The sequence below is a fragment of the Hyperoodon ampullatus genome (assembly GCF_949752795.1).
Source record: "Hyperoodon ampullatus genome assembly, chromosome: X".
NCBI lineage: Eukaryota > Metazoa > Chordata > Mammalia > Artiodactyla > Ziphiidae > Hyperoodon > Hyperoodon ampullatus.
In genome coordinates, this window is record NC_136913.1 from 33,601,410 (window position 1) to 33,621,059 (window position 19,650).

At 37.0% G+C, this 19,650-nt stretch overlaps 1 protein-coding gene across 1 annotated transcript in view; it reads left to right on the forward strand.

The window, feature by feature from the left end:
• CFAP47 (cilia and flagella associated protein 47) overlaps positions 1 to 19,650 on the forward strand; it is a gene marked incomplete at both ends in the record, with an annotated part of 271,498 nt that overhangs the window by 114,705 nt on the left and 137,143 nt on the right. Inside the window, 3 exon segments of the mRNA XM_079727989.1 lie at positions 2,636 to 2,724; positions 9,665 to 9,751; positions 13,792 to 13,866. Of these exon segments, the coding sequence (XP_079584115.1) occupies positions 2,636 to 2,724; positions 9,665 to 9,751; positions 13,792 to 13,866 (251 nt within the window).

Genomic DNA, 19,650 nt, shown 5'->3' on the forward strand with positions numbered 1-19,650 from the left:
TGACCATATATCCATGTACACTTATACATGTAATCATGAATATATGTATTCATATTTTGACCATATTGTACATATACATATATTCTTGTTTTCAACTTCCTTATCTTTTTTTTATCAAAATTTAATTTACATCTGCTTTAACAACTCAGATACAGAAGAGTTTAACATGCAAAGGAAATCCTTCTACCCTCATATTCCCATCTCTAGAGATCCACTTCTTGAGTGCCTACTTTTAACTCTTTCAACTATGTCTAATTTTAGTTCTTCCAATGGTTACCTCCACAAATATAAATAATCTATATATCTTTGCCAGTATTTTTATTATGTCAACTTCAGAAATAATGTCTTGATATATAGCTATAATATTTGATGGTCTTGCTTACTTATTACTCTAGATGGATCACCCTCTCACCAAACATCACTAGTTTTATCCTCTGTTCATTACTGTTCCGAGAGTAAAAATGTGTTTTGTAAATATTTCTTATGCAATCAGTGTACAAAGCATCTTTTGATTATTTTTTTAAGCTGAGAAAATAAATTCTAAAGAAGTGCGTAAAATCCTTCCTTCAAGTATACCACATTCTAGAGCACTTTACCTTTCATTCTTATTTGGACTGAGTGCTTTCCAGACCTACTGAAGAGCTTAGTATTGGGCACTCTATATTTCTCTTTGGATAGAAACTAATATCCTTCTCTTTCTTAATGTACTCACTTATTTACTAAAAAACTTCCTTTATGAAACCTTCTAATAAAAAGTATGGGAGAGGTAAATTTCCTAAAATTTTTATTTTTAAGCATGTCTTTTGACTACCCTTACACTTGATTTATATTTTGCTTGGTATATTTTTCCAAGATGAAAAGGTTTTTCCTCGTAACTCTTGAGATAATTGTTCCACTTCCTCATGGTATTCAGTATTTGTGATGGGAAAGTCTACTGTAATTCTGTTTTCCCACACCTCTGGACATTTTTAGGATCTTCCATTGTGTTGTGATATTGTTCCAGAATGCATCAAGGAGGGACTTTCACTATCTGGGTTCACAGTGAGTCTTTTAATTATGAACTTGTTTTTCATAAGCTCTGGAAAATTCTCTTAAATAATTTCTTTCATCATTCTCTCCCCTCCATTTTCATTGTTCTCATTTTCCAACCTTTAGTTGTTGGATACTACCTGTTAATTGGATCCTCTGTATATCCTATCTTATCACTCATCTTTTTCAGCTCATTGCTTTTTTCTCTCTTTATCAACAAGCCTTCTTTTCCAACTGTTTCCTTTAGGAGATAGATAGATAGATAGGTGATCTCCTATATATATTTATAAGAATACTTTCTTTTGCATTGAGTATCTCTATTTCATAGCGTCCTGTTCTTAAACTGGAGTTATAATATCTTAATAAGCATCTCTGGTTTTTATATTCTGACTTTTACGTTCTCATCTATGACCTGTATTATTTTTATTTTCTTTGAGATCAGTCGGTATGTTTGTTTATCTTGGTCTCGGTGATATAAAAATATCTTTTTAGACTAAATAATTTAAAAGACTTTGGTTTTTACACATAGGGTTCAGAAAATATTTTATTTTCTTTAAAAAATCTGTAGGTTTATCATTATCAGATATTATATAATTATCTATGTGCACCATATCCTGTCTTAGATTCTGTCTGAATCATGATTAATAATGGCTCTTTCTGCCAGTTGTGGATTTAAATTCCCTGAGATATCATTTATATAGAAAAGATTAAACAGCTATACCAGCATATAAACAAACATTTCTGCATCTAACTTGATGACTAAATTTAGCTCTAATCATAGATTGACTGTCATAGAAGTGAAAATATACTTTTAGAAAACCATTCTGTTTCTTTTTTTCCTCATTATTCTCGTTGAGCCATCTGGGCACTGACATTGATGTGTCATATATTTATTTTCCATCCCATCCAAAAGCCATGTTGAAGTAGTTTATGAGGTACATGTAATATCAAGGAGACTTTTTTTAAATGAGGGGGAGGCAATTGGAACAAAAAGAAAATAAAAGATAAGAAAATTAAGATAAAGTCCATAATTATGATACGCATCTGGAGACATAAGGCACTTACCTGAAAAAGACAACCCACTTGATTCTGAAATTTGTAACATGCTCAGGAAGGAATACTGGTCATTTCCATGCTTAAATATGACTACAAAATTTATAAAAGAAATATCTATACTCAGCAGAAGCTCAAATCTTGATGGTCCTAAAACCAGCTGTTGGCTTCATAAAATGGATACTCTATTTTAAAATGTTTCATAAAACTTAAGTATAGTTCCATAAATTTATTTACTAAGTGCATGTTATTTAGCTTATGGTCATTCATTTTTTTTTTTTTTGCGGTACGCGGGCCGCTCACTGTTGTGGCCTCTCCCGTTGTGGAGCATAGGCTCCAGATGCGCAGACTCAGCAGCCATGGCTCACGGGCCCAGCCGCTCCGCGGCATGTGGGATCTTCCCAGACCGGGCACGAACCCGTGTCCCCTGCATTGGCAGGCGGACTCTCAACCACTGCGCCACCAGGGAAGCCCAAGTTTGTTTTTTATAATTAAGGATATTATTTTTTGTTATTATCATATTGTATGTTTTATTTATTTTTTTTTACCTTAGGCAACTATAAAATGCAAATCTCCATGTTATAAATGGAAAGAAATCACTGTGAATGTTAAAAATCCCTTCCACGCTGCTGGGGACTTCAGGTAAGTTATTGTTTTGACATAAATTCATTGCAATTAGCCATATTGAATCTTAAGAGAAGTATGTAATTTTCTTCAACATGAACTGTTTTGAGGAGAAATTTTATATATTTACATTGCTATAAATTTATAAGCATCAGCAGGTAAAATAGAACAAATAATGAAGGTAAATCAGTTTTCCTTGAAATGCTATTTGATCTCTACAAAGCTAAGGCTGATCATATCAAATTTATGAATTTTGTCTCTAAGCTTTCTGTTTATTGAGATTTACAGTTCTTTCATTTTTTAAAATTTATAATTAATAGACTTTTTAACTTCTAATTTTATCCTATCTGTTAATTTCCAAAAGTGAAATGTTGATTCAAGCGGAAAATTTATTTTTACCTAAAGCATCATGATTAATTAAAACTGCACATTAAACGTGCATTTGTGCATCTTGAGATTTAGCAACAACAATAACAACAGCATATATTTGAAATTAAAAGACAATAAGTTGCTTAAGTATTATTTAAGGTCGCAAGTAGAAAAATATCTTTCTATAAATTTACCTTATGTATCGCTTAAATTATGAACTCTGTTTCCACCAGCTTTAAAAATCAGCTCCTTACAGCAGTACTTGTGTTGAGACTAGAAGTTGTATGTATGCTTATTATTTTAGTAGTTGATAATTTCCAGTTTTTAAATCACTATATGTCTAGGCTTTTGGTAATTTCTTATTAACAATGTCATTTATTGTTGACAAAACAAAAATTCTTTTTTTAAAACAGCTGGTGAGGGCTTCCCTGGTGGCGCAGTGGTTGAGAGTCCGCCTGCCGATGCAGGGGATACGGGTTCGTGCCCCGGTCTGGGAGGATCCCACATGCCGCGGAGCGGATGGGCCTGTGAGCCATGGCCGCTGAGCCTGCGCGTCCGGAGCCTGTGCTCCGCAACGGGAGGGGCCACATCAGTGAGAGGCCCGCATACTGCAAAAAAAAAAAAAAAAACAGCTGGTGAATTTATGGTTCCCATGTTCAGTGAGGGAGAATTTTATTTACCTTAGTTTTATTAAAGTGTTATATCAGAATGTAAGGAATAAAAAAATACCAGAATATGTGGCATTAATCCAGTATTAAAATATGCCCTTAAATAAACCAAATGACTGCAGTTCTTCGGAGGAAATCAGGATCGAACATGTTTAGACTTATTCTAGTTGTAGAACTAAAAGTAAATCTCAAAGTTCCTGGAATTGGTAGAATATTATAATTGTATGTTTCTCAAAAAATTATAATATTTTATTGTTATTTTATGGTTTATCTCAGATTGAATTAAAATTGTTACTTCTTGTGAGGAATGCATGATTTGGTAGAGGACAAGATTGTTAATTGGGGACTTTTGACTCCTTCCTCTCTTATTTGAATGTGGCCCTCAAACTTAGGCAGTGGGCATATGAACTCAGAAATTTAAGGCCAATCATAAAATTTGTAAAATCAGTAATTTACCGTAAACATATATTACTTTTAAAGATAAAATATAATAAAAGAGAATGAGTAAGAAAGGAAATTTAAAGCCAAATAATTCATATAGAGACTATTTTAATGTTATAAACAATATAACAATAAGTGACCTAGTCTTTCATATTACACTTACAAAAAATGATCAGAATTTGCTTATTATTAACAATCTCATATTAAATGTACTTTAAAGTAAAATTTTAAATTTCTTTTTGTTTTTGTTTTTTTTTTGTTTTTTTTTGCGGTATGCGGGCCTCTCACTGTTGTGGCCTCTCCCGTTGCGGAGCACAGGCTCTGGACGCACAGGCTCAGCGGCCATGGCTCACGGGCCCAGCCGCTCCGCGGCATGTGGGATCTTCCCGGACCGGGGCACGAACCCGTGTCCCCTGCATCGGCAGGCGGACTCTCAACCACTGCGCCACCAGGGAAGCCCTAAATTTCTTTTCTTTTTTTTTTTTTTTTGGCTGTATGTGGGCCTCTCACTGTTGTGGCCTCTCGAGTTGCGGAACACAGGCTCCGGATGCGCAGGCTCAGCGGCCATGGCTCACGGGCCCAGCCGCTCCATGGCATGTGGGATCTTCCCGGACTGGGGCACGAACCCATGTCCCCTGCATCGGCAGGCGGACTCTCAACCACTGCGCCACCAGGGAAGCCCGAGATTAAGAACTATATGCTTTAAGGTCAGCTTCTCCCTCTAGGCAAAATCTCTGAGCCACGGCTCTCTTGGTGGAACTGGGGACAGTGGTACACTTTTCTTGGAGAATCAGTCCCACATTAGGAGCTGAGTGCTAGGTGGGATGGGGGACAGTAGCTTCAGGTCTTCCTGGCTTGCTTCTTCCAGCATAGATCCACCACTTTATAAGGTAGGGCAATGGCAGTTTCACATCCATGTAGAGCCTGTGGTCCATGATTTGGTGCTGGGCAGAAGGGAGCCCCTTGGCTCCTCTCAGCTGCGTTTGCCCAGAACTTAGCCTCAGCAGCATGTACTTGGGGTAGGATGAGAAATGTTGATGTCACACATCTCTCAGAAAGATAGTTCTTTATCTGAGAGCTAGGGAGGAATGAGCCCTATATTCTTAGCTGTACTAGTCTGGAGTAGAGTTTATGTCTTAATTGGGTGAGGAAGGAGGAGGAAGAGAGTGGTCTTGGTTCAGATGCCACAGACTGCATCTTTTCTTACTGAATTTAGTAAATATTACTGAAGAGGTGTGTGTTTTTTGTTTTTTGGGGTTTTTTTTTTGCTATATGCCCTCAAGATCATTTCAAGAGAGTTTATGTAGTTGATTTTTATATTTTAACTCATTTCCCTGGTAAGTAGTCCATGGAGTTCTCATGCTGTCATGCTGGAACAATGTTTGCTTTAAGTTCTATTTTGTCTGTTATTAGTATAGCCACTCCAGTTCTCTCTTTTTTTTTTTTTTTTTTTTTTTTTTACTGTTTGCATGGTATTTTTTGTTTGTTTGTTTGTTTGTTTAATTCTTTTGTTCCCAGTCTGTTTGTGTCTTTGAACCAATGTTTGTCTTTTTTCTAAGCTATTTTTTCCATTTTGTCAATATCTGCCTTTTGATTAGAGTGTTAATCCCTTTACAATTAATGTAATCTCTGATACAGTAGGGTTTATGTCTGCCATTTTGATACTTGTTTTCTATAAGTCCTGTGTCTTTGTTCATCTGTTTCTTTGTTACTGCTTGATTTTGTTTTAAATATTTACTTTTAGTGTGCCTTTTAAAATTTTTGTTTCTTTTACTGGATGTTTTCTTAGTTTTTTTTCTCAGTAGTTATCCTGAAGATTATAATTAGCACCCTAATTTAAAATAATCTAGCTCAGATTGATACCAGTTTAATTTCAGTAGAATTCAGAAACTTTGCTTCAGTGTATCTCCTTTTCCTAGTCTCTTGTTAGTGCTATTATTGTTATACCCATTACATCTTTATAAGTTATAAGCCCATAAAACAGTCTTACATTTATTGTCTTACACTGTTTTATTTTAAATCAGAAAGGAGAACAAAAAGGATTGCAAATAAAGTACATTTATAGCCTATTTGTTTTATGTATTTACCTATGTAGTTACCTTTACCCTATGCTTTTTATTTCATCATGTGGTTTAGAGTTAACTTCTTTTACTTTAGCCTGAGGAAATTCTGCTAGTATTTCTTGTAGGGTAGGTCTGTTAGCAATGAATTCTTTCATTTTTTTGTTTGTTTGGTAATATCTTAATTTTTCCCTAATTTTTGAAGGATAGTTTTGCTGTATATAGTATTCCTTATTGATAGTCTTCTTTCAGCATACTGTATATACATCATCCCATTGCATTCTGTTCTTTAGGGTTTAAATGGGAATTCTATTGTTAATCTTACTGAGGAGCAACATAGGTATTGAGTCAATTTTGTTCTGCTTCTTACTGCGTCTGGGCCTTTCAATGACTTGACTCTTATTGTCTAGCTATGGATCACCTTGGGTTTATCTTGCATAGAATTTTTTGTACTTCTTAGATGTATAAATTAATACTTTTCATCAAATTTGGGAAGATTTCATTTATTTCTTCACAGTTTCTGTCTGCCTCTTTTTCTCTTTTCAGGATTCTGATTAGGCTTATGTTTGTCTGTTTGAAGGTTTCCCACAGTTCTCTGAGGCTCTGTTAATTTTTCTTCATTCTTTTCTCTTTCCAGTCTTTAGAATTAATCATTTTACTTGACCTATCTTCAAGTGTACTGGTCCTTTTGCCACCTCAAACCTGCAGTTGAGTCCTTCTAGTGCTTTTTTATTTCAGGTATTGTACTTTCTAAGTCCAGAATTTATAATTAGTTCTTTTGTATAATATCTCTTTATAGATATTCTTTATTAATTGTCTCCATAAGTGGGGTTGAAGGTCTTTGACATATTTTGGGTCTCTACTAAGCTGTGGCGACTCTGCCTATGGGCATCTTGTCCCCAGATCTTCCTTTTATGTTTTGTCAGGCTGTTATTTGATCCAATTGCTGTTGCAGCCTCAATTATCAGTAGCATAATTGCTACTGATTGTTTTCAACTAACATCTTGGGGGATAGGTGTTTTTCTTTGAGTCAGTTTGATTAAAGACAACACCTTGCATATTGAGCTCTTCTAGGGAACTGTGAGATGGGTTACACAGGAACAATGATCAGGGATGGGACTTTTTTGAAGAGCTCCAGTCTCAGTCTGTTCCCTCCTGTGGCTGCAAGCCTGAGCATTTTTTACAACTACCTTGGTTGCAAGGTTGTTAGTTTTCAAGGCTACTATAGTGCTGTGGAAAGGTGGAGGGAGAGTTACAACATAAAAGTTACAAGGCCACAAACTCTACTGTTCTTGCCAAGGTTTGGCAGCTTTTCTTGAATAAACACTACTTAGATTGCTGCAGGCCTTTCTTTAGTGAACTAGAATTCTGAAAAAGTTAATTTGGACAAATTTTTGCAGTGTTTTTGTTGCTTTTATACAGTAGTGAATATATGGTCGTTCTAAACCATTCCCTGTTTTTCTTTTTCTGGTGGCCTGGTTTTATTATTTAAAATATTTGGGGTTTTTTTTTGTTTTAGATTAGACTCGTGCTTCTCAAAATGTCATCCTTGAGTCAGCAAAATCAACATCACCTGGGGGCTTATTAGAAAAACAGACTCTCAGGCCCACCCCAATCCAATTGAGTTAGAATCTGCGTTTAACAACATCTCCAGAGTATTTGTTTGTGCATTAATGTTGGAGCAGTGCTGGTCTAAGTCAAGATTACTCAGAGTTTAATCCATAGACAGGCTATTTTAAAAACACCTGGAGATCTTGTTTTAAATGGAACCCATGCCAGACTAAGTCGGAATTCATGCAAATAGAAGCTTGGGAATCTGCATTTTGAACAAGCACTCCAGATAATAGTAATGCACATTGAAGTATGAGAACCACTGATTTAGAAACTGCAGTAATGAAACAGGATCTTTTTCCATTTTAATGACAGTTTATATTTCATTTTACAATTAATATGTCTATTTTGAGGAAAGCAGGTTCATTGTAATTAAGCAGGCACTTTTCAAACAGAAGCATACAGATGCTCTTTTATCTCAAAATGGTACATGTATAGTATATGAAAAATCTAATATTTGTTATAGTGGTTTAGTTTTTTATTTGTGTGTCAAGTAATATTATCCGTGTGATTGTTTTTTAGCCAGAACAAATTATCACCAAAGTAAATTGCCCAATGATTCACCATGGATTTATAGAAATAAAAGGAAACATTTTGTTTTTTGCCTCATAATTTTATGATATTTAAATGAGAATTTAGTGTATGACTTTACATTTAAATTGCTCTCTGGAGAGGAATTATTCCTACATTTGCTTAACTGTAACTTTACAGTGATATAAGCAAGTCTGCTAGTTTGATACATTGCTTGCATTGTTCATAGTTTACATTTTATTACAGTTAATTTTGTCTGTTTAAAACTTTTTATTATTTAATATTTATAAAATTCCTTACAACCCTTATATGAAGGCACCAGAAATATCAAGTTAAAACAAAAGGACAAAAACTGATGTCAACATTCAAATGTTAGGATATATAAATGTGTTGCAGTTTAGTTCGTATATGTGTGTTTGTGAATGTGTGTGTGTTTTAAGACTAAAACATTTGATTAATTTTATTACTGATCTGTTTTTCATTGTAAAGCTAGTATTGTGAGATATTAATAACTGTTACATAATAAAAAAGGTTTCCTTTAACAAATCAAGTTTGGATAAATCTGTTCTTAACAATATTATACAGATTCTGTTCAACTCTGCAGGAGGGATTAGGCATTCCTGACATGACTCTTCATGATATCTTTCACCTGCTGCTGGAGTATCATTTCTCTACATTGTGGGGGGCTGAGAGGATAACATATTCATGTTTGTACTTTCCAGTACCTAGTCCCACACCTAACACATAATGGAGTCTCCAAAACTGTTTCTTGAAGGAATGAGCATTATTATATAGGAAGGGCGGAATTTCTATGTGATTCCAGATGATGGCATAATTATTAATGCACTGATTTAACTAGGTACCCAAATCTCATGTCCACTCCTGAAAGAAACGTTTCTCTTTTCTGGAAATAGGATTAGAAATTATTAATTGTGTATAGCTCTGACAGTGTATTAAGACCAGTGTGTAATTTCCTCTTTCTTTCTGGAATATAATTTGGGTGGTCATTTTTGCTCTAAATTTCCTTGTTATGAGAATTCAGTGTTGACTTTCCATATAAAAATAGCATTTTTTACCTATTTCCATTCCAGATCTTTTCTTTCTAGCATATGTTTTGAGTTGCAGAATGAGAGCACATGGACTTTTTGAATTGTAATTTATTCTGATTCTAATTATAGTTTATGAATGATGGAAAATAATTTAAAAGAAGAATGTTTTGTGGTCATCTGAAATTTGTTACAGTAGAATTCAAAATAATCCTTTTTTCATTTATTTTAGTGTCATTTTTGTGGAATCCTCAACTTTTATCTCTTTGCCATCCCAATTAACTGAAGTTGGAGAATTTGTTGACCACATGAATGATGGGTAAATGTCTATATATTTTATGCTCATAATTATCTGAGGCAAATTTCTGAGAAATTAGCATTCAAGTAAACTTGTTATATAATTACACAGTAGTTTTCATTTATTTGAAATATTTAATTTATATTATATATATAATTTATATTATTCACACTTATTCTCTTTATATATTTCTAGGTTTATGTGCATGAAAATTGAATACATATGCACTTTATTAAATGCAGTGGATTCTCATTATTCATGGTAGTTATGTTCTATAAAGTTGCCATAAACACTCAATTAGTGAATATTGCACCATTACTCCGAGGAGAAGTATATATAACCACATAGAGTATAACTGTAAATCCTAAAAACAACCTATCCTGGTAGATTCCACTTTTTTTTACTTTACACAGAGAAAATGAAGTTCAGAAGTGTTAAATGACTTGCCTGAGGCAGTCCCACTAACAGGTACAAGAGAAGGGTTTTAAACCCTGTCCTCCTGACCTCAGAGCTAGAGTGGCTTGTGCTTCTTTTTTTTTTTAAATTTATTTATTATTTATTTGTTTTATTTTTGGCTGCATTGGGTCTTCATTGCTGCGCGCGGGCTTTTTCTTTAGTTGCGGTGAGCAGGGGCTACTCTTCGTTGCGGTGCGCGGGCTTTCTTATTTCGGTGGCTTCTCTTGCTGCAGAGCACAGGCTCTAGCGCATGGGCTTCAGTAGTCATGGCTCTCAGGCTCTAGAGTGCAGTCTCAGTAGTTGTAGCGCACGGGCTTAGTTGCTCCGCAGCATGTGGGATCTTCCTGGACCAGGGATTGAACCTGTGTCCCTGCATTGTCACGTGGATTCTTAACCACTGAGCTGCCAGGGAAGTCCCTCGGCTTGCACTTCTGTACTTGTGTACTACCCCCTACTGTCTCCATCCTCTGCTTATCTATGCTGGAAAACTGAAATAGAAAAGCCCAATATCACTTTATTTGACCTCAGCTGGGAACTTGTGTGACCAGCTACTGGAACTTTCCACCATTCTGCACATGCCTGCGAACAATTGTGAAAGTGCCATGAGTATTGATTTGTGGGTTACAAATCAATTTTAGTGAGGAGGTGAATTTGCAAATACGGAATTGGTGGATAATGAGGATTGACTGTATTTAAGCTTATTTGACCCATGTTATGAAGTCTGTATTTAGTTTAGAAAGGAACTTTAACTTCTCAATAGAGAAGTAGAATTTTTTAAAGTTAGATTGCCTCGTATGTCTCATCTGTTTTAAACTATAAAATAGCTATTTAAAGTGAAGTAGAATAAAACAATGTTATAAAGGTTGAAGAAAGGCAGAAACAAAATAATGCAGGTTTCTATTATAGAAGTGCACATGACCGTTACTACTGTGTCGTTAGTTTATTTTATACCACTGTCTCTGTGTAATGCTTGACAGCATCAGTGTCATCCTTTTAGCTGGAAAAACATTCCAAGAGGCAAGGATTTGGCAGTGTTGATACATTGAGCTATAAGGCAACATTATAGATATCATAGGAATGGAGTATTGTAGGCATTTATGTTAATTTCTTTGTAGTGTGAAATTCTAGTATTGCCAAAAAAACTTCGGTAAACAGTTCTCCTGGATTTTTTTTTCAGTCCCTTGCTTCTTGATCAAGAAGTTGCTTTGGGGCTTCCCTGGTGGCGCAGTGGTTGAGAGTCCGCCTGCCGATGCAGGGGACACGGGTTCGTGCCCCGGTCCGGGAAGATCCCACATGCTGCGGAGCGGCTGGGCCCGTGAGCCATGGCCGCTGAGCCTGCGCGTCCGGAGCCTGTGCTCCGCAACGGGAGAGGCCACAACAGTGAGAGGCCCGCGTACCGCAAAAAAAAAAAAAAAAAAAAAAAAAGAAGTTGCTTTGTGGTCACAGATTTTGCCTGAATGGCTTTGAAACAATTTCTTCACATTAATTGCAAATAATTTATAGTATCACATAATTAAACTAGAGTCAAATCTCAAAGAAATGCTGTAGGTATCTGTGAGCAGAAGTAACTCAAAGTGGATCTGTTTAATGAAGAGCAAGAATAATGAGTCTACCTTCATAATTTAGAACGTAATATGGAAATTCTGTATCCAGATTTTAATATGATTTTTCTTCATGCAATGTTCTGAAATGGTTTTAGTTAGACCCAAAGTTCCAGAATTATTGAAACCATAGAATCTCAAACTACAAGTAAAGATATCTTTTTAAGTCATGCCTTTCAAATCAAAAACAAAGTAGAGTCAACAAGTATGAAAGCATTTGTAATTTAATTTAGGAAAGGAAGGAAACTTTGGAAGTACTCATGCAAAATAAATCCCAATTCAGCATGAAGTATCGCTTAAGAAGTGTGTCTACCACAGTCTCAAACTTTATTGATCATTATTTCTCATATAGTCTCTTCCATTTGTATTTATAATACTATACTGTCTTAGTTCTTCTCTCAAGTCTTCCTGTGAGGAAAGAAACATAAAGATGCAGTGACATTGAGTGTTGGGTCGGGGAGAAAATAGAGTAGTCAGGCTTTGGCAGATTAGCTCTCAAAGAAAAATTCAGAGCCATTAATTTAAAGGATCACAGATTTACTCCTGTGCACCTCTGTAAAGACTGTCTCCCAGTGCTTTGTGACCGCCTGGAGGGTGGGAGGGAGGGAGACGCAAGAGGGAAGGGATATGGGAACAGATGTATATGTATAACTGATTCACTTTGTTATAAAGCAGAAACTAACACACACACACACACACACACACACACACACACACACAAAGACTGTCTCCCAGATCAAAGGCAAGGGTGAGACAAAGGCAAAAGCCACACAGTTCCTCAAGGAAAAGGGCTGCTCCTTGGTGTGTCATTTCAGCATTGACATGGATTGAATACTGAGCCCCAAATCCATATGTTGAGTTGTGATAGAATAGTCTCAAGTTCACTAAAAAGTTTGCTTTTCTGACAATTCTGAACAGATTTATTAGAAGCATTGCTGTGGCTCCTTCTTCTAGGGTCCTGACTGCTTTCTGTGTAACACCTCCAGGCTCCGGTTCATGTAACAGGCAAGCCTTTATTTATTTTCTCAAGGATCAGCTGAAGTATCCAGAACTCCAGCAATCAAGTCCACTTTATAGGCAGCAGGAAGGATAAGAGTGTGCCCTTTTTCTGTTAGGGAAGCTTCCCAGAAATAGCACATAGCACTTCTGCTTGTAGCCCATTGATCCAATCTTAATCAGATGACCAGCCCTAGCTGGAAGGAAGACTGAGAAACTGCCCTTCTCCACATACACATCAAAAGAAAATGAGGGTTTTGTCAGGGACGAGGGAAGGGCCAGGGGTTATTGGGAAGGCAACCAACAAGTTCCACCGTGAGGGGAACACAAAAGGGCATTTTTCCTCCAAATAGCACAACGTTATCTAATATTTCATCAATCTGGCTTCATCAGCATAATGAGGCCTTTTGATCTTTAAATATAATCTTAATAAAACAATACTTAGGGCTTCCCTGGTGGCGCAGTGGTTGAGAGTCCGCCTGCCGATGCAGGGTACACGGGTTTGTGCCCTGGTCCGGGAGGATCCCACATGCCGCGGAGCGGCTGGGCCCGTGAGTCATGGCCGCTGAGCCTGCGCGTCTGGAGCCTGTGCTCCGCAACGGGAGAGGACACAACAGTGAGAGGCCCGCGTACCACACACACACAAAAAAAACAAAAAAAACCCCAAAAAACCCAAAAACAATACTTAATAATGTGACACATCCTATTTTTATTAAAGCTCTCCTTAATGTTTGTCTTGAACAGATTTCCAGACACAAATAACATTTAAGAACATGCATTTCAATCATGACCAGAATGGAAGTCTGGTGCAGTACCTCTATGATTAACTTTCATATGTAATACACCATATAATAAGTATTACATTATCTCAATAAAGCCCTAGTCTGGTCTCTAGGTTTAATCATCAAGGTAACATAAGAGAACAAGAAAATGTTTTTTAAAATCTCCATAAGCTAACTGGATTATTTTTAGAGCTTTTTTACAAATATCCTTGTTTTCCTCTTTTAGGCACATGGTAATATTGCACTTCCCCACTAATGTTGAAGTTATCCATGAACACATAACTCAGTCGGCCAATGGCATGTGAGAACTGCTGACTATTTTTTCCAGGTGGTAGCTTTAAGACCCAGTGAGCAATTTTTCTTGTCCCTTCTCCCTGCCACAGTTATTAGAGAGGCACATTTAGAAATGGAGGCCTCCTTCACCAAGGATCACTACATGTGTGAGCAAGAAATAAACTATTGTGTTAATCCACTGAGATGTGGAGTTGTTACTGTAGCATGACCTAGCGTATACTAACTGATACTCCTCTTCAGAGTCACTTCTGTTAATATCTCCCCACATGATAAATAACCTCTTCTCAAATGAGCCGTAAAGTGCTGAAATTATCTTTTAGATGGCATAAAAAAGGATCTCCTATTTAAAAATGTAAAATGTCTCTGTAAACTGGTCTTCTTAAGCAACAGATACATATAAAACAACACAGTTGAAACCACATGAATGAGGAAACTTTATGTTCATCACATATTTTACTTTATGTGAACATGATCCCTGAGTTCAATCACAGGCCCTGAGCCAAACCTCTTCTCAGACCCAGCACCTAGGGGCCCATCTATGCTGAACCCCCACCCCCACCCCAGTCTCCAGTGTCATCCACGTTGTCTCATGAATACTATTCCTGTTAACTGAGATGAACTTGAGTCCGCTCACCTGCACAGTAAAGCCAATCTACTGACAGCAGGTTGTGGTGAAGGAAATGCAGCATTTATTGCAGGTGCCAAGCAAGGAGTCCAGGCAACTCATGCTCAAAAGACCTAAACTCCCTGATGGGTTTCAGGGAAGGGGTCTTAAAGGCAAGGTGAGGGAGAGAGTCACACGGTGCATGATCAGCTTGTGCACAATTCTCTGATTGGTTGATGGTGAGGTAACAGGGCAGTGTCACAGGGATTAACGTCATCAATCCTCAGGCTCCAGCTGGTCTGAGGACTATGTGCTCATAGTCATCATGCAGTTAACTTCTTCCATCTGGTGGAGGTTTTCGTGTCTGCAAAACAACTCAGGAATGTGCATCAGACTTATCTTTGTCCTTTAGGGAGGAACTAAAGATTTTGTGACCGTTATATGACCGATTTATCATTTAAATTGTTACCAGTTCTCCTGGCCTAACTGCTGTTTTTTTTTGTTGTTACTGTATGTCCACATACTTTCAGTCATTAATTCTTGAGCCAGCCTTTTGTGACTCAGGGCAGGCCTGGGAAACTAAAGCTTTTCTACAAACAAGAGGCAGGTGGAGGACATGGTGGGGGGTGGGGTGGTGGTGGTGGTGGTGTCTGTCCTGGGAAGTCCCCATAGGGTCCCTCTCGGTTCCATTCTGACATTAAATCTGGCAGCCCTGGCTCCTCATTCATATGCTGTCATCCTTGTGATGCATCTCCCTCTTTCTGGTGTGTTCCACTACCCAGGCATAGGTTTCTACTTTATTTCTTAAAATCCAGGTGTGTTGTTTCCAGACTCCTTCCCTGGATACTGGTACACTTTTCCTGCCAATCCACCCTTGTTCTGACAGCCCAAAGCCCCTCAGACAAGAATCTTGTCCCTGAACTTGGTTGGGATCCTGGGTCTGTCTTGACTGCAGACTGGCCTCTGACGTCAGCCTGACCTAGCTCCCCTTTTCTCTGGACCACTTACGTGATTATAATTTCACTTCCTACTTTTGAAAATCCCAGTCATAACTATTGTTTGACTAAAATGGCTTTCTTATCTGGCTACCTTCCTATACCTGTCCTCCCATAGTCAGAGTTTACAGCTTGTTGAGTTGCCTATACGTGTCCTGTCCTAATGCTTGGGTTTTTGCCAGCTCCAGCTTCTTTCTTTTTACTCTGCACCATGCAGTAATGAGATGTGATTGTGTCCTATGTTATCAACGAAAATATACTTTAAGTCAAATAATTTGCATAACCAAGTCAAAATAATTATCCATGAGTGTGTATTCTTTATCCTTATAGTTTTAATATAAGATATTTTCACTTTGATAAATGTCTTACTTTGCCTTTTATTGTTTTATAGCTGTGGACATAAAGCCTGCAAGTAAAAAAATGTGAACTTTAAGCAGTGTCTTATTCTTCCTATTAGGTGTTCAATAGTGAATATATGCTGTGCAATAGTATGCTTAGGGAGTCATTTAGTCAAAAATTGTATAACCTTTTCCCCTGGTCTAAGTCCTAGAGAATGTGCTTTTTATTGGCTTCCTAACAGTTCATTCAGACTAATTTACATACTTAGTAAATCAGTCTATTTAAAACTCTGTTCAAAACATTTTATATTTAATACAAGACAATTAGAGAAAGTTTATGGTATTCAGAATTAAAAATGCAAAACACAAAGTTAATTTGCTGTCTGCAATCTCTTGCTTCCTTCCCCATGGAGGGGTTAATTAGAAAGTGAAATCTTAAATTTATTTATTTATTTATTTATTTATTTATTTATTTTGGGCTGTGTTGGGTCTTTGTTTCTGTGCGAGGGCTTTCTCCAGTTGCGGTGAGCGGGGGCCACTCTTCATCGCGGTGCACAGGTCTCTCACTGTCGTGGCCTCTCCCGTTGCGGAGCACAGGCTCCAGATGCGCAGGCTCAGTAGTTGTGGCTCACAGGCTTAGTTGCTCCGCAGCATGTGGGATCTTCCCAGACCAGGGCTCGAACCCATGTCCCCTGCATTGGCAGGCAGATTCCCAACCACTGTGCCACCAGGGAAGCCCATAAAGTGAAATCTTATTTTAGTTCTTTTCTTTTGGAAATTTTGTCTTCTGAGAAAAGTTATATGAAAAAGACAACTTCCTAGTTTAAATACCAGCAAGCTACAATTCCATGATAGGCTTTCTCCTAATTTTCCGTTAAATGATCCATGAAGACATACAGAAATTCAGAAATTCAATATCAATATAAAGTAAAGATAACAGCCACTCATTTGCATAAATCCTATGAGGAATTCCAGTAGTCACTGAAAGGATGTAGCCTGATTGAAAAACACATTTAATAACCTCCATAGGCTCATGCTCAATTAAAACATAATTTAGGTATAAAAAGAAAACAGTCTAGTCCCATGATCTGCCTTTTCCTCAGAAATTTATTTTCTGCAACATACCAGAAAACTAGGAAGCTGCCTCCTAATTGCATACCTCCTGGTACATCGTAGGTGTTTTAAAATATTTTTCTAATGAATGGATATAAGTGAAATACTTTCCAAGGGCATCCTCTATTAACACTTCTTTGTTTGCACCTCTCTTAAGAAAACAAACCCCCTGAACTTAAAATGACTGTAACTGTACGAGGAAAATGTGGAAGAACATCATTCTATCATAAGGATGTATAGAATCTAGCATGTAGATCTGGTGTTGGTGACAGAGATTGGAAGAGTCCAAGTGATTTTTGGTACATGTTGTTGGTGGGATTAGAGTTTATCCAGTAACAGTAAGTTCATGAAATTTTCTAAGATGTAAATTTTCCCTTAGGTGATTTGAAACCTGCCAGTGGATATAAGAAGTATCCCCCCTACATCTAATCGACATATGCTTGTTTGATACAGGAAATTGACCCAAGGGTATACATTGAGCTACCTCCACATTTAGATCTAAGAGATCGCTGCAGAATGAAAGGCGAGTGAGACCCTGTACAAGTGACCACTTAGGAAAGATAACCCTCTCCTATTTATAGAAGCAAATGAAAAAAGAAAAGACAGAATGGTTTTTTAAATGCTAGAAGTTAAGAGTGACACCTAAATTCACACTTAAATAGTTTATCGTGAAACAGTTGAATGGCAAAGACAAGAGAAATTCTGAAAAGCAACGAGAAAAAGACATACTAGTTTCAAAGGAACAAAAATTATAGTGAAGGCAGAATTACCAATAGGAACAATAGAAGCCAGAAGATAATGGTATTGTAGTACTGAAGCAAATTAACTGTCAGCCTAGAATTTTAAATCCCAGTAAACTATCACTCAAGAGTAAGATTGAAATAAAATTATTTTCAATTCAACAGTGAAATTGGGACAATTTAAAACTCACAGATAGTTGCTAAAAGAACAAAGGAGGATCTACTTATGGATGAAGGAAATTGAATTCAGAAGAAAAACTTGGAATCAAAGAGCTGTAATTAATAAAATAATCACAAAATGAGATATTAAACATAAATATGTCATTAGTCACGATAAATATAAAAGTTGATATTTTCACAATGGGAAGTGAAATACAGCTTTATGCTGTTTACAAAATTACCTGGTAAAATATCCAAAAACTTATGCCAGCTATTAGCTAATCAAAAAATAGCTGGCATAAATATAGAATAAGTAGACTTTAGAGAATCCCCTGGTGGTCCAGTGGTTAGGACTCAACACTTTCACTGCCGGGCCCAGGTTTGATCCCTGGTCAGGGAACTAAGATCCCACAAGCCATGCAGTGCTGCCAAAAAAAAAAGAAAAAAAAAAAAAAAAGTAGACTTTAAGGCAAATAAATGTGTTAATTTAAAAAGGAATACTCAAATGTAGAGAGAAATTTTGAACTTATTTCCACCTAATCACATAATCTCAAAATGTACAAAGCAAAAATTGGCAAATATGGAAGAAAAATGAACAAATCCACAGAGCGGGAGATTTTATTACACATCTCTCAATAATTGATACATCAAGCCAACAGAACATTAGTAAGGCCCTACTAGTCTTGACCAATGCAATTAATAAGATTAGGTATTCCTGTACCTATTAAACCTAGCTTGACTGTGCTGGAAATAATAGGCAGTTCTTGCCATTTACTTATAGCACTTTGATATCCCTCTCTGGTCTTTTTCCTGTGCTTTAGGGCACCTGGGGGGATGTATAGGTATTGCCTTTCAGCAAAATCTGACAGGGAACTGCATACCAGTCTTTTCTGCTTGCAGATACTTAGAAACTTCATGGGGCAACAAGTCTGATGCTCTCAACCATTTGGAGTTGGTTAGGAAAGGTCACATGCCATTCTCTTAGCATCCCCCAAACATTATTTTTCCTTCCTCAATTCCAACTTCCCTTTCTCCTTTATTTTTGTCCTCCTTGTATCTTCCTTTCTTCTTCTTCTTTTTTTCTTTTTTTTTTTTTGCCGTACGCGGGCCTCTCACTGTTGTGGCCTCTCCCGTTGCGGAGCACAGGCTCCGGACGCGCAGGCTCAGCGGCCATGGCTCACGGGCCCAGCCACTCCGCGGCATGTGGAATCTTCCCAGACTGGGGCACGAACCTGTGTCCCCTGCATTGGCAGGCGGACTCTCAACCACTGTGCCACCAGGGAAGCCCCCTTCTTTTTTTCCTTTTCCCCTTTCCCTCTCTCTTCCTATCTCTTTCTTTTCACCCTTAAATATTATTTTAGATCTTCCTGGTGATAGAAAAGCAAAAGTAATTCAGCCAGCCTCTTTTGAAGTGATAAGACCCATTTTAACCAATATTTCAAAAATTGAATTTGTCAGTAATTAGTATGGGTTTCTATCATTTTAAATTATTGTTATTTTATTGAATAGTATACTAAATTTGACAATTTAAGCAGTGAACCATTTCAGAAAATGGTTTTACCTGATGGATGATGCTAATGAAAACATTTTACAAAATAAATCAAGCACACTCTTAAATTGCAGTTGAACTTTTTTTCTTTTTTATATGAAGTCTTTCGGCACACTTCATGATTTTGATATTAAATGAGTAAACTCAGTAATGAGAAATTGTTAGCACACAGTGAATCTATCACTTACTTTGCCAGAGTATTCGTGAGGTAGATGCTCATGTGCCGAAAAGAACATAATAAAGTAACTAAAATGGGTAAAATTCCAACTAGCAAGTGATTTGGTCCTTTACTT